We start from the raw sequence: 13,550 nt of genomic DNA, 5'->3' as shown, positions 1-13,550 counted from the left end.
ATAATAGATGCCCTGTGCTACTGACTACACCCTCCTGTTTTCAGGGGTGTGCTGGACCCAGCTCTGTGCCCTTTGCTGTGATTGTGTGCACAGCTGGATGGTTCCTGGAAAGGACAATATATGTTGCCTCCCTGGCCTGATTTTTCAGGCCTTGTTCCTTTTGATTGTTGCAGCTCCGCAGCTCTGAGAAGCTCCTGCCCATTCCACTGTTCTGCATCGTGGCTACAGCCGTGGTTTGGGCTGCAGCCCTTTACTTCTTCTTCCAGAACCTCAGCAGCTGGGAGGTAAAGGTCACACATCTATCTGTCTGGAGCCCCGTCTCTCTGTCTCCTCTCTTCCTCCATCACTTCTGCTCCCTTTTCCTTCCCCCGTCCATACTTCTGAATATCCCTTTTTATCCTGCAAAAAAATGCTTTAGGAAAAGGCATCTGGATCATTAATAACAGTAAATGGCAAAGAAAGGGCAAACTCCTTCAGTGTATTGGAAGGATGGGGACTATTACAGACGTGAGCCAAAAATAACTGACCCTAGCACAGGAATAGCCAAGCGCAACATGTCCCACACTGTTGAGCCTGCGTGTTCCTTCTTAGGCTCCCATGAATTAAGAGGGTGGTGTGAAAGTGATCCAGAAAGAGCACTGGCTGTTGGTGGAGAGAGAAAATATAGCTGTGCCTTGGTAGGTCTGTAACATGAGATCTTGTAGAAGCTGACAGATCTAGAATTACTGCAGGTGGCTGTTTCTTTGGAGGGTGATGTCTTTTCTCCTGCTTCTGTTTGTATAGAGAGGGAAGGTTTTTGTCTTTCTTTCTAGATTCTCCTATGCTCTGAATGCTCACCGTGCAGCATTCATGGACCCTGAACACAGTGTTCATACAGAATATTGATTTAAGATTTTGGTCTGGAGGAAGCACAGAGCAGCTGATAAAGAAGTTAGCTTGTATGCAGTGGTGGTGTAGCTGTGTCAGTCCCAGGATATTAGAGAGACAAGATGGGCGAGATAACATCTTGTATTGGACCAACTTCCATTGGTGAGAGAGACGAGCTTTCCAGCTTACACAGAGCTCTTCTTCAGGTCTGGGAATAGGGTTGCCAATTTTGGTTGGACGTATTCCTAGAGGTTTCATCACTCTGTGTGACTCAAAAGCTTCCAACAGAAGTTGGTCCAGTAAGATATTATTTTACCCAGCTTGTTTCTCCAAAGTTTGTTAGGCTCAGTTTGCCACAAGGAGCTAGAGATGGAGACTTTCTTTAGTAGGTCAAAAAGAACAGGAGTACTTGTGGCACCTTAGAGACTAACAAATGTATTTGAGCATAAGCTTTTGTGGGCTAAAACCCACTTCATCAGATGCATGCAGTGGATAATACAGTAGGAAGATATATATATATACACAGAGAATGTGGAAAAAATGGGTGTTGCCACACCAGCTGTAACGAGGGTAATTAATTAAGGTGAGCTATTATCAGCAGGAGAAAAAAATGTTTGTAGTGATAATCAGGGTGGCCCATTTCCAACAGTTGACAAGAAGGTGTGAGTAACAGTAGGGGGAAAAATTAGAGAGGCTGCACTATGGAGCAGTGAGATCTTTTCTGGTTGGTAACCACAGAGGGCAGAAATTTCTCTGAATGCTTCTAAGTCATTGTGCACATCTCTTACCTGCATAATGTTAAACATTTCATAGATCCAGATCCCTGTGCAGCTGTAGTGCTCTCAGTATTGAGACCGTGATGGTGTTGCCTGCACATGGAAGATCTCGTTGAAGTGGAAAGTTTGAACGGCTGTTTTCAGTGGTGTTGGGGTTAAGAGATAAAGCTTGATAGGTGGGAAATCATAGTCACTGTTAGACTTTCTGTGCGACCTATAAGCTAAAGGTGTCTGTAGTCCAGGAGTTGAGGTCTGCAGCAGGGGCAGCGCCTGTGCGGGGAGGCAGCAAGCAGAGCTGCTTGCTGGACCTCTGCCTAGGAGCAGCCAGGACTAGTCGCCACTTGTCGGGAGCTGCCCGAGGTGAGTGGCCCCTGGATCCGGCACCCCGCACCCTGGCCTGTGCCCCAAGTCCCTGCCAGCCCCATGCCAATCAGACTATAAACTAGACTTTCAATGAAGATCATAAATGCTGGTTTACAGAGCTTTCTGGTTGGTGAAGTGCTGGATAAAACAGTGTTTACTGTATAAAGGAGAGACTGAGTGGGAAGGGAAACAGGACCAACGTCACTGGGCAGGTCAGTGACACAGCTGGGTATCTGAAAGCTGAAAGTGAACAAGCTTGAGAGTAGATCTCAGGTGCACATTTTTAACAGTGAGGGTCACTACCATTGGAACAAGTTACCTGGGGTTTTGGTGGATTCTCCCTCTCTGGAAGATAAGTTGTAACTTGACCAGAATTACCGGGGAAATTCTATGGCCTGTTTTATACCAGGTGTCAGACTAGATGGTCACCACGGTGCTTTCTGCCCTTGGAAGCTATGAATCCGGGAGTAGAACGCATGTCTGCAGACTCCAAGTCCAGTGTTCTATCCCTCTCTGTCTCCTCATGCGACCTCCTCACTCTCTCTCCTTCACGTTCTCTGCCCCCTCACTCTTACTAAACAGACGCCTCTCCCCGGTGCAGCTCTTTGGTCTGACATCCCACATGATGCCGAAGGGTTAGGCCGGGGGAGTTTTGTGAAGTGTTCGGATGGGTGATGCCAGCAGTGTGCCATCCAAGTGTCTGTCCTGTCTCTCTGTGTGTGAGAGAGAGGATATGGGAGCCTGCTCTTCCTCAGCCCTCTGCCCTCTCTCCCTAGGAGACCCCGGCGGAATCCCGAGAGAAGAATCGCCCGTGCATCCTGCTGGGCTTCTTTGATGACCATGACGTCTGGCACTTCCTCTCAGCAGCTGCCTTGTTCTTCTCCTTCTTGGTGAGCTTCTCTCTCACTCCATCTCTTGCCCATTCCCTTCCACTTCTCTCTCCTGCTCATGTTCTTCATCTCTCAGTCTTCCCCCACTGCTCCCCATCCCCATCTTTCTTCTATTTCAGTCTAGCTGGGGCACATATGTAGCCTTGGCCGTGCTGGCACCTAGTAGTGGTGTGCTACTTCCTGACCCCTGTGCGCACAGCCTGCTTCTGGGGAGCATCAACCCCATCCTTGACTTGTCTTTCCACCTGCACTGCTCCTGAGACTACCCCTGCAAGGGGACGCTCCAACGCCGAGTTCAACAGCCCTGTCTCCTGCTCTGATTGGGTTGGCTCGTTTTCCACCCCGACCCCAATCCATTCTTTTCATGACTTCCTGGCCTGGAGTCCCCTGGAGGATTGTGGCTGATGCAGCCATAATGTGGCGGAGGGACATTGTCCTTGTTCTCCCCCCATCTGAGACTCCCTCTTTGTCAGCTGTCGCACTAGCACCCAGAAGGGACCCCCGTGAAGCCCCTAGTATGGAGCTTTAGCCACTCCTGGGCTTCCCTAACGCAAAGCGGCAGGTAAGTTGTATTTGCCAACTGGACTAAACTTGCTGCCCTTCCTGACCTTGCTGTGCAATGCCAAGGGCCGCGCTGCCCCTGGGGGTGGGAGAACAAACTGTCCTTGGGCTGGGGGAGGGAGAGAGGTTGAGCCCTTGTCCCCCTGCTGCCTCTCCCCTGCCCCTCCTGAAGCGCCGTGCACAGTCAGGGGGAGCAGCCAGTTTTGTTTCCTACCCAGCCGTGCGGTGCCTAGTGCTGCCCTGGTGGCGTTTGATTTCCTGGTGTGTTGGCTTTTCCTATGACTTCAGTGCTGGTGAAAAGTGCTGGGCTCTGTCCTGGGCAGAGAAGCCCTCTAGTCTGCAGCCGCAGAGCAAGTGCAGGCTGGGCAGAAGCACAACAAGCTCCCACCACACCACCTCGCTCTGAGGATCGTCTCTGTCAAGGGAAGGGCAGAGTTCAGTCTCCACAGCCAGGGCCGGTGCAAGGATGTTTCGCGCCCTAGGCGAAACTTCCACCTTGCACCCTCCCCCGTCCCCGAGCCCCCGCCCTGAGGTGCCCCCCACCCCCCCGCGGCAGCTCCCCTCCTCTGCCCTGAGGCACCCCCTCCCCGCCCCAGCTCAGCCCTGCTCCGCCTCCACCCCAAGCACGCCGTCGTTGCTTCACTTCTCCCGCCTCCCAGGCTTGCAGCACCTAAGCTGATTGGTGCCGCAAGCCTGGGAGGCGGGAGAAGTGAAGCAGCCATGGCGTGCTCGGGGAGGAGGCAGGGCAGGGGTGAGGTGGAGCGGGGAGTTCCCCTGCGTGCCACCCCCCCTTACTTGCTGCAGGAGGCCCTGCCCCAGCTCCCTCCGCCTAAATGCCGTCGGCGACCAGGGTGGCCGAAGATCTGGCCACCGTGGTCGCTGCCAAAGAAAATGGCACCCCCCCAAATCCTAGAGCCCTAGGCAACCGCCTAGGTCGCCTAAATGATTGCACTGATCCTGTCCACAGCCCATTTTGGCCCCAACCTCTCTGCTGAGGCAACTGACGAGGGGCCAGCCAGTGCCCATTCAGATGGTTTTTTTTGTGAGGGGGGGGCACCTGTGTCGCTGCTGGGAAGTGGCCTGAGCTCCCCCATCTCATGCCAAGCAGCTGGCAGTTAAAGCTGTGGCGCGCGCAGGAGCTGTGTGATGATCTCTCCCTCTCGCTTTAGGTTCTGTTAACGCTGGATGATGACCTGGATTCCGTGCGCAGAGACAAGATCCCTGTGTTCTGAGCGACAGGAGCCGGGGTGGGGATGGCGTTCTTCATTCTGCTCGGTGGAAGGAGCAGAGCCGGCAGCCAGCATTGTCTGGGGGGAATGAACCTCCTGTTGTACAAACAGCACAGACAAACAACCCAGCCAGGCGGAGAGGGAGGAGCAGATAGATCCCACACCAGCAAAGAGGAGCTTTCTGTAATAACTGAGGCAGACAGAGCCCTGCCTGTTCCTCCTCCCTGCCACTCATTGGATAAGATGTGGCCATCCAGCATCCTCGAGTCCGGTGCAAGGCAGATGAGCAGTGCTTTGGCTGGAAGTCACGCAGGAGTGAGGGAGCTGTGGCCGTGTGCATTAAGGGTAGTGTGTTCCTCCAGGGGTGACTTAAACTGTGTTCACCTTCTCCTGCAACCTCCGCCGCCCTCAGAAAAGCCACCCAGCAGTCCTGAGCTGCCCCAGGGAGCAGTCTCTTTCTCTCGCTCACTGCCTGGCACCAACCCCAGCAGTGCAATGGGACATGAGACACAGCAAGCCCCTCGGATGGGGCAGAGCAGCTGACACTAGCTCTTGACTCCTTTATCTGCCTTTGTGTTGTGTTGCACGTTCTCTCCCATGAGTATGGTCATCCGGGGCGATGCAGGTCCCCGTCACGTTTGTAGCTGTTCTCTGCACCCCACGGGCCACTACCGTCAACGCTGCTACTCTCTGCATCTGACCACGTCCACGGGCCCCTGCAGCCTGCACCGGGGAGGTGTTAGCTCTCACCCTGTGCCAGCCTGAGGAGCGCCTGCTGGGGCTACAGGTAGCAAACAGAGGCCAGGCTCAAATCTCTAGCCCCAGCCTTAAGCTTGAGCTACTTCATCCTGCAGCTGGAAGAACCTCAGGCCAGGGAAGAGCAATGGGCCGAATGAACTGTTCCACCTGAAAAAGCAACAACCCTGGGAGATGGTGCTCCACTGCAGTGGGCTGCTAGTACCCATGTTCTGGCAGCCCTAGATGCTGATGTGTTCGCTCCTCCTTGGCCTCCCTCCCTGTGCTTTTCGGTGGAGGAAGAGTTCATGGTTGGCTCTTGCCTGGAGACCAGTTCCCTAGTAGCTCCCCTCTTGCATCTGAAATGACATCCTGTGACCCTAACACCGCCACTCTGCATTAGAGCTCTCCCTTTGCTGGCCACTCCCTACGTGGGTGTTTAGAAAAGGGAGCTGTGGAATTACAGCCTAGTGCAGTCATGCATCAGGGCCTTGTCCTGTTCATACTGGTGGCACTTTTGCTATTGACTTCAGTGAGAGCAGGCCCATAGCAAAGAAGCTCCTTATGAACCTCAGTCTTTCAGGGCTTCTGAATTTACAACCAATCATTTGCTCTGGACTGAAAGCTAGCAAAGAAGGCTCCCACCACAGGAGAGAAATGTCAGTTTAATAAAATTCTGAACCAAACACTATTTCCCCTCAGCCCTGCTGCAGCTACAACCTAGATTTTGGATTTTTGTTAATGGATTTGCATTTTTACTGTTGCTAGAATTGCCACATCATTTTAAAAACAAGAACAAGGTGTGAAATGTTGCAGGTGCTGTGGCCGAAAGGTGACCCACGTTGCTAATTTTGAATTTAAAAATAGTATCAATTAGTGAGGCCTCCTGCAACTTTTTTAAAAAGTTGCTATTGGAGTATTGTTGAATTGTCAAAAAGGGGAGTGTGTGTGGGGTGGGGGTGTTTAATTCTATGGTAACTATTGCACAGAGGCCCTGGGCTGCTAGCATTTACTTTGGGGAAAAAGTCTACGGTGAAGCTGTGAGCGGAAGTGTCCCGCTCCTAGAAGATGTCCTATTACCGGTAATTGGTTGAAATTTAAGACCACAAATAAATGAGGGTTTTTTCTAATTCCCAGCCCTCTAACTTCAAGCTGGGTTCTTCTTATCTTACGTATTAGAACCGCTAAGAAAAGTTGTGCAGACCCAATTCTGCCCTTACCCATACCTGTACAATCACACTGCTGGCAGTGGGCGTAATGAGTAGAAACTTGGGTTGAAGGTTTCTCATGTTGGGTACCCAAAATCAGTGACCCCTTTTGAAAAGGTTGGCCTAATGTTTTGGCTAAACTGGGGGAAAGAAACTGCAACCCCTCAACTGTTCGCCAGTCAGTTTATTTCACTGCTGGCAGAGGTGAACTTGTTGGATTGTGAATAATCCACATCTGTTACAAAATCTCCCAACAGCTCTCACCATATGTTCTTTGTTTAGAATAAATGACAGTCCACGATCTGCTGCACAATGGAACAAAGCTGCGGAGGAGGAGGAGACTAATATGAATGAGGGAGAAACAGGTTCAGGAAGGTCCCTAATAGGGATTTATTTTTATATATATATTTTTGGACAGTAAGTTCCCATATTACCTGTAGTAAGGGGGAGCTTTTACATGTATAAAGTTCATGCAAACAGCCTTAGACGTAGCCCTACCTGTGGCCCTCTGGTGCTACCCTAAGCAGTATCTGAACACCCCTCTACTTTGACTTAGTAAGGAACTCACCAACAGAAATGGGTCCAGTAAAAGCTATTACCTCACCCTCCTTGTCCCTCTAATATCCTGGGTGCACCATGGCTACGGCCACACAGCAGCCACCAGCTCAGTCAGAGGGGGACACCCCTCTGGGAGAGCAGGGAGCCATGACAGAGCTGGGTGCAGGCGGACACGTGGTGGCCCTGCTGTCAATTAGACCAGGCTAGTGAATGCCTTCTCCTAGTCTCACTGCACCATCCAGGTGGACAGCCAGCAGCTGAGCGCGCACCGGCAGAGCTCAGGTCTTTCTGATGACAGAGAGCAGCTTCCCTCGGAGGCTCACTTGGCTCAGGTCTCACTGATCCAGCTCAGCTAGGCATAAGCCCTACACTGAGTGTAACTGCAAAACAATTGCTAGGATGAGGAAGATTAGGGCTGTAAGTCCTTTTCCCCACTCCCATCACCCTGCTTCCCCCACTCCAGCTAACGTAGGGCTGTCATCTCACCCTTGCAGTCAGAGCTTGTGCTTAGACAATGGGTAACAAGGGCCTTGCTCTCATGTGTGTATAAATATATAGTTATATTGTGGCTCTGGCACAACCACATGGGGCCAATTACATTCCCTGCTGGGCACCATGGTACCAGCCAGCTAGTGCCAACTTGGAGAAGGGGGCGAGTAGATGTCAGCGCAACAGTTGGAGGGACTGACATAGAAACATTAAAAGTGCTACCCATTCAGTTTGGCTAAATCAAGGGGACCATGAGCCTACTGTGCAAATGTGAAGAGTATAACCACAAAGGACGAAGAGGAGTTACACAGCAGGGTGTGGGAGAGAGCTAGTTTGAAGGAAGGGCATGAAACTAAGGCAGGCACTGTAGGCTGAATATGAGGAAAAGTTGCTCACCCACCAGAGGTAGCAGGGGGATGGAGTAGTCTCCAAAGGGACAGGACAGAAGTGCGACTATTTGTGGGTTTTAAATCAAGCTTAGCACTAAGATTGTAGATGTCCAGTAAAGAACCATCATGTATTGGTACCTGTGGACAACTGAGTGGCTACATCCACAAAGGGATTTAGGTGCCTAGTTGCGAAGGTACATTTAGATACGCAGAATACCTGCTCAGTTAATGCGTAAATCTGGAGATGCTTAATGGCCCTAGGCCCATACGCTGCTGCTGGGGATGGCCCATGGCACCTAAATGGCTGCTGGTGCACATGTGCAAAGCTGCCCAAGGCCTGATGAGGCTAAACTGCTCAGTGCCTCACTCATGCCTAAGCCTCAGTGAGTTTCACATACTAGCCATGCCCCACCCAACTCACCTGCTGGTCCAAGACTAGTGGGTGTGGTCAGTGCATGCCCACCCCACACAAAGGCCACTATTGGGCTGGCAAATATTACGCTGTGGCCCAGTGGGGCAGCAGGACATGCTCTTTGGAGACCCACATTCCAGGCCCCTTCTCTGCATCCATGACTAACTCTTGCATACATTGTGAAACAGTTTCAACAGCAGTGCTTGAAAGCCACTGGTTAGGACACCCTCCCCTGAGAGGTTCAAGTCCTTGCTCCAAACTAGACCGAGTATTTGACCCCCAGGTTTTCCACTGCCTGGGGCTAAGGGTGGCACAGCACCACCATCACCTTGGCTTGCTTTTTTTTTTTCCGGCAAGAAAAGGCTGATGTGATTTAGGCACCTAACTCCTAGAGAGGGTTCACAGCTGACAATCCTGAGTGGAGGGAGGTGCCACAGTCCAGCCCAGAATTAGGCATTTAAACCCCTTTGAGGGATGGAGTTAAATTCCTACTCACTTCCTCCTACTAGCTTAAGCAGCACTCGCTCCGCTTGCTGGCTTTTGTGGCTCCCATTCTTGGGCACCTATATTGACCCCTGCGTTGTTGGGCAAACCTGGGCACCTAACTTAGAGCTGTGAAGTCCACTGGATAGGAGGGTGCCTAGATGTTAGGTGGTGTAAATACTCAGCCTAAGTCTCCCTTGTCACTCCCATCCTAGGTAATCTACCCACTAGGTGTTTCCCACCTGTCAACCCTTTTGGCATCCTCCCCTCTTTTAAACTATCTGCAGTCCTTTATTTTCTCTGTTGAATTTACACGTAGACTTAAAATACAAACAGAAAGCAGTTGAGAGAATCTACTTCCTAGTGGTTGCAGCGGGTACTTTATTTCCCCAATTTCTTCCTGGGCTTCTGTTCTTTTGCGTTTATAATCTGTTTGGAGTTTGTGCATTTGTGAAACAGTAAGATGTGAACAGGCCTTGCACTTAGGCATTGCATGATAGACCCTCAGTCAAGGAGTGCTAGGGCGGACTGATGTGAGCCAGCTGAGAAGTGCAATGAACTCTATAGGATACAGGCTGGACTTAGTACAGTTCGGAAATGAAACTTACATTATCCATATGTAGAAAAAGCAATCAGATCATCCAGGAGAACTCAGAGAAAAGGCTATGCACAACCACCAATGGAACAGGGGGAGAGACACGAGAACTACAGCCATCTGAAGCCAGTTACCAGCAAGAGAGAAGAGTTTATGTAACTAGAAGGGGATGCAATATTCAAAGAAAACTTAATTATCAAGGCTGAATACTAAGGAAAACTTCCTGAGAGAGAGATACAAAGGAGAGGAAGGGAACAGTCTTCCAGGGGAAGAGGGAAGCCCCATTGCTTGGGACATTTAAAACTAGACTAAGCAAAGCATAAGCATACACATCATAGGAAACAATCCTGCCCTGGCCTTAAGGGTGGGAAATAAACAAGGAGATCCACTGATCTTTCCCATCTCTGATTTGTACAATTTAATGAGCATTTTGTGGGCAGGATTCTACAGTCAGAATGGCAAGTTCTGTTTGCTGCCAACATTCCAATCCAGCTCAGCTAAATTTAGGAACCAAATGTCAATCAAATATACTTTATCTCCAATCAGCTGAGGTCTTGTGTGCAAGGTGCTTGTAGCAGGCAGATTTTCTTCACAACTTCAGCAGCTGTGTTTGCAGCAGTAGCAAGTGAAAGCTGCTCCATCTCATTGCCCACTATTGCTGGAGGGCCTTGAAACCTCAGTCACAAAGGAAGGACTACTGTTACTAACAGAAACCAAACAGAAGTGGAAGAGCAGATGAGAAATGTAGTGCCTCATTCTGGTGCTTTCGCACTGGAGAACAGTTGAGAAAAATCCATGGGTTTGCTACAAGTGAGTCTATGCAGCTGAAGTGGGGTTTTTTACCCACAAAAGCTTATGCCAAAATAAATGTTAGTCTTTAAGGTGCCACTGGACTCCTCGTTTTTACAAGTGAGAGTGTCCCTAAAAAAATCACCTCTGGAATTTCCTGAGCTTCAAATGTTTAATTTTTTAAAAAAGTATTAAGACAAATTAATTTACAACTTTGTTTTTTCTAGAAACTTGATATATTCTAAACATCGTCCAAAAAGAACACAGTACACAAACAGTAATTTTAAATTTTTTTAATAAAATACTATAATGTTCATATCTATACAAATAATTATTACAACCATTAAACAAAGTGTTACATTTAACAATAAAAATCTCAGAACTTTGAACAAGATCATGGTTGGGATATTTACACCTGAAAGCAACACATTTGTAAAAAGATGTCAAAATAAACAGAACAAGATCTTATTTACAATTGCAAGATGTTCCTGATCATGTTTATTATACATTTCTGCTCTGGAGTTCCTTTTTCCCTTACAAAATAGTAGTGGGAGTTTCCACTGGGACTATAACCAGGTAATGTACAGCTTGGAGCCGATTGTATACAGCAGAAAATTCTGGATTGAGTATAAATAAAAATATTACGTTATGGAAATCAAGAGCATCTTTGATTACTTTCCTGTGGTGAAATCCATATTGGCATTCCTTCTCCCTGTGTTTGTGGGGAAATGGGTACTGTACATTATCATTTTAGTCATCCCCATGTTTGTGGGCTATGCAAGAGAATGGCATGACAAAGTTGGAGTCTATATTAAGATTGGGAAAATGGGACAATGTAGTGAGGGGTAGCGAAATACCTAAACTTCTCTTATGCGGCATAGTTGTGTGTCCACACGAACACTTAGCCACTAAAGAAGGCCACCCATTTACAGATACAGTGCATTGCAAATGATAACTGTTCTATTGTATTTACTCTATCAATTAAAAATGTGGTTATCTGCAAATAAACAAGTAATATGTTGCTTTACAAGTTGCACACTTAAAGTAACTGTCATTACCATGAATAGAAGAAGGTTTTGTGACACCATGGCCTTGCCTACAGTAGGCTTAGCTGTCATGGGTGTTGGGAACTGCAGGAGTGCTAGTGCAGATAGGGTGTTGGCAGCAGCTGGCCTTCCGTGTGATGTAGACCTGTTCTGAGCAGCATTACACAACGTGGTGCTTAAAACACTAGCGCTCCCGCCCACGTTATGACCGAGAATGCTGGACCAGTGCTAGAGAGAGTTGGAAATATTACCAGAAAAACTGAGTGTGGACACAACTAATTAATAGGGGCCTTTATACCATATGACATCGAAACAAGCGCTAGAACAATTTGGCATAAATTTATCTTACTTCTTACACCTTTTCCTCCCAACAGTTTCAAGTCAAAGGAAGATCGATTTAGGACAAACCAGTTCTCCAAAAGGGGAAACGGGGAATAGAGAAAGGAGAATCACAGCTCTCAGTAAGTGTTCAGCTAAATATAGTTATATGGAAGCAAACTACAGAAAAATAGTCTGTTGGTGATATAGCCTCTGGACCTGGGTCAAGAATGGCTCGGAACAAGATTAAAGGACAACAGTAGGTTAGAAATAACAATTTGAGTTCTTTTCTCTGGGTAGTCACTGGGTCTCTGGGATGCTGCCAGGCCACTGGCTTTCTGAAATTGCATTACAGTCACCTATCATGGTGGCAGCAGTGCACAACTTTAAAGTGCAGTTGGAAATCTGCAAAATTCAGGCAGTACTGCTCACAGAGAATACCAGAGCATTTTGCAGAGATTCTGTACTTGCATCTACACCGCAGTTTAGTGATCAGAGCAGAGGAATAGTAGTCGAAAGTTTTGTGTTCTAATCTGAGTCTGTTACTGACAGTCTGTGATCTTGGGCACATCACTTCACTTCTTTGTGCATGAGGTTTCTCTAGCTACTAAAAATGGGGATAAATACTTGCTCATTTTTGTAAGACACTTTGAGACCAACTCTTTTGATGAAAACTGTTAAAGTATTATTACATAGTCTACTTCAAACTGAACCTGGTCCTACCCTGATTCTTCAAGATTCCTCACAGGATGCATGTTAAAAGGAGACAAACATTGCACTAAAGTGGATGTGACCCACTCCCTATGTCCTTTAGCTATTGTTTGTTGAACTGACCTAGGGGAAGCTGGAACTTATACACCGTGCTTGCCAGATGTGGCAATACCATCACAATGCAAAAAGAAGAAATACTGTGAAGGTTGATGGTCTCAGAATTCTTTATTATTCTTTGTTGTGTAAAATTCTGGTAATTCTGCTTGTATCTTTTCTCTTCAATAAAAAAAAAGTAACCAAAATATAGCTAGCATCCTCTGACAACAAAATAGTGCTCACTCATGAGGAAGAAAAAATTCCAGTTTCAGGGGTATGTTGGGGGGAGAGGAATTTTTAAATTGATTCTAAAAATACTTTGTCTTTTTAATTGTCAATTGATATTTAGTAGAAATAGATGCCAAGTGGCTGTTGGTGCCATAGATATTTGATGAGGGGAACATTTGCCTGTAGAAATTCCTATTTATATTTTAACTGAACATGCTGAACTCATGTTGCTATTTAAAAAAAGGTGCTCTCAGTTTGCATAATGCCTCTGAATTTCTGGTCATTAATGTACACTGAAGATATGTAATAATTATAAAAATAGAGTTCTCTCGTCAGGAGAAGTTACAGAAGCCCCTTTTCCAAATTGACTTGTCCAGAAAATAACATGTTGAAGACTTGCCTTACATCAAAGTCTTCCCATTAATCTGAAACCTAAACATAACCATTTCGGTGTTAGAGAAAACAGAAATACTTGTTCCCACTGAAAGTACTTCAGATGTTAAGTCTTTCCTCTTGCCAATCCAAAAATGAACAGAAACACCTGCTCCCAGCTTGCACTGGAAAGAGTTTGCAGAAAGACCACACTTACCAGCAAGGCTAGTCCTTTCTCACTGTAACCTACACAGTCACAGTTTGGCTATATATATATATCTATCTATATATCTATATCTCCATCCAAGTGTCCTGGTCCTGTTATTTTAATCAAACCTTCATTTGCAATAAAAACTGTTAAAAGCTATTTAATTAAGTTGAAATCCCCTCTACTGATGAATGATGTTTAGTCCAGCAGCATCAACAAGGTGGGAG

General features: G+C 47.5%; 1 protein-coding gene across 3 annotated transcripts in view; it reads left to right on the top strand.

The window, feature by feature from the left end:
* Window positions 1-12,794, top strand: part of SIDT1 (SID1 transmembrane family member 1) — a 91,770-nt gene extending 78,976 nt beyond the window's left edge. For all 3 annotated transcript variants that reach the window (XM_045001035.1, XM_045001034.1, XM_045001036.1), the window contains 3 exons: window positions 174-284; window positions 2,783-2,896; window positions 4,627-12,794. In XM_045001035.1, the coding sequence (XP_044856970.1) occupies window positions 174-284; window positions 2,783-2,896; window positions 4,627-4,689 (288 nt within the window). In that variant the 3' untranslated portion in view covers window positions 4,690-12,794. The remainder of the gene's footprint in view (window positions 1-173; window positions 285-2,782; window positions 2,897-4,626) is intronic.
* Window positions 12,795-13,550: the final 756 nt, after the last annotated feature.

The sequence above is a fragment of the Mauremys mutica genome, chromosome 1 (assembly GCF_020497125.1).
Source record: "Mauremys mutica isolate MM-2020 ecotype Southern chromosome 1, ASM2049712v1, whole genome shotgun sequence".
Taxonomy (NCBI): Eukaryota; Metazoa; Chordata; order Testudines; family Geoemydidae; genus Mauremys; species Mauremys mutica.
Note: the sequence above shows the minus strand (reverse complement) of the source record. Positions and strands in the feature narration are given on the sequence as shown.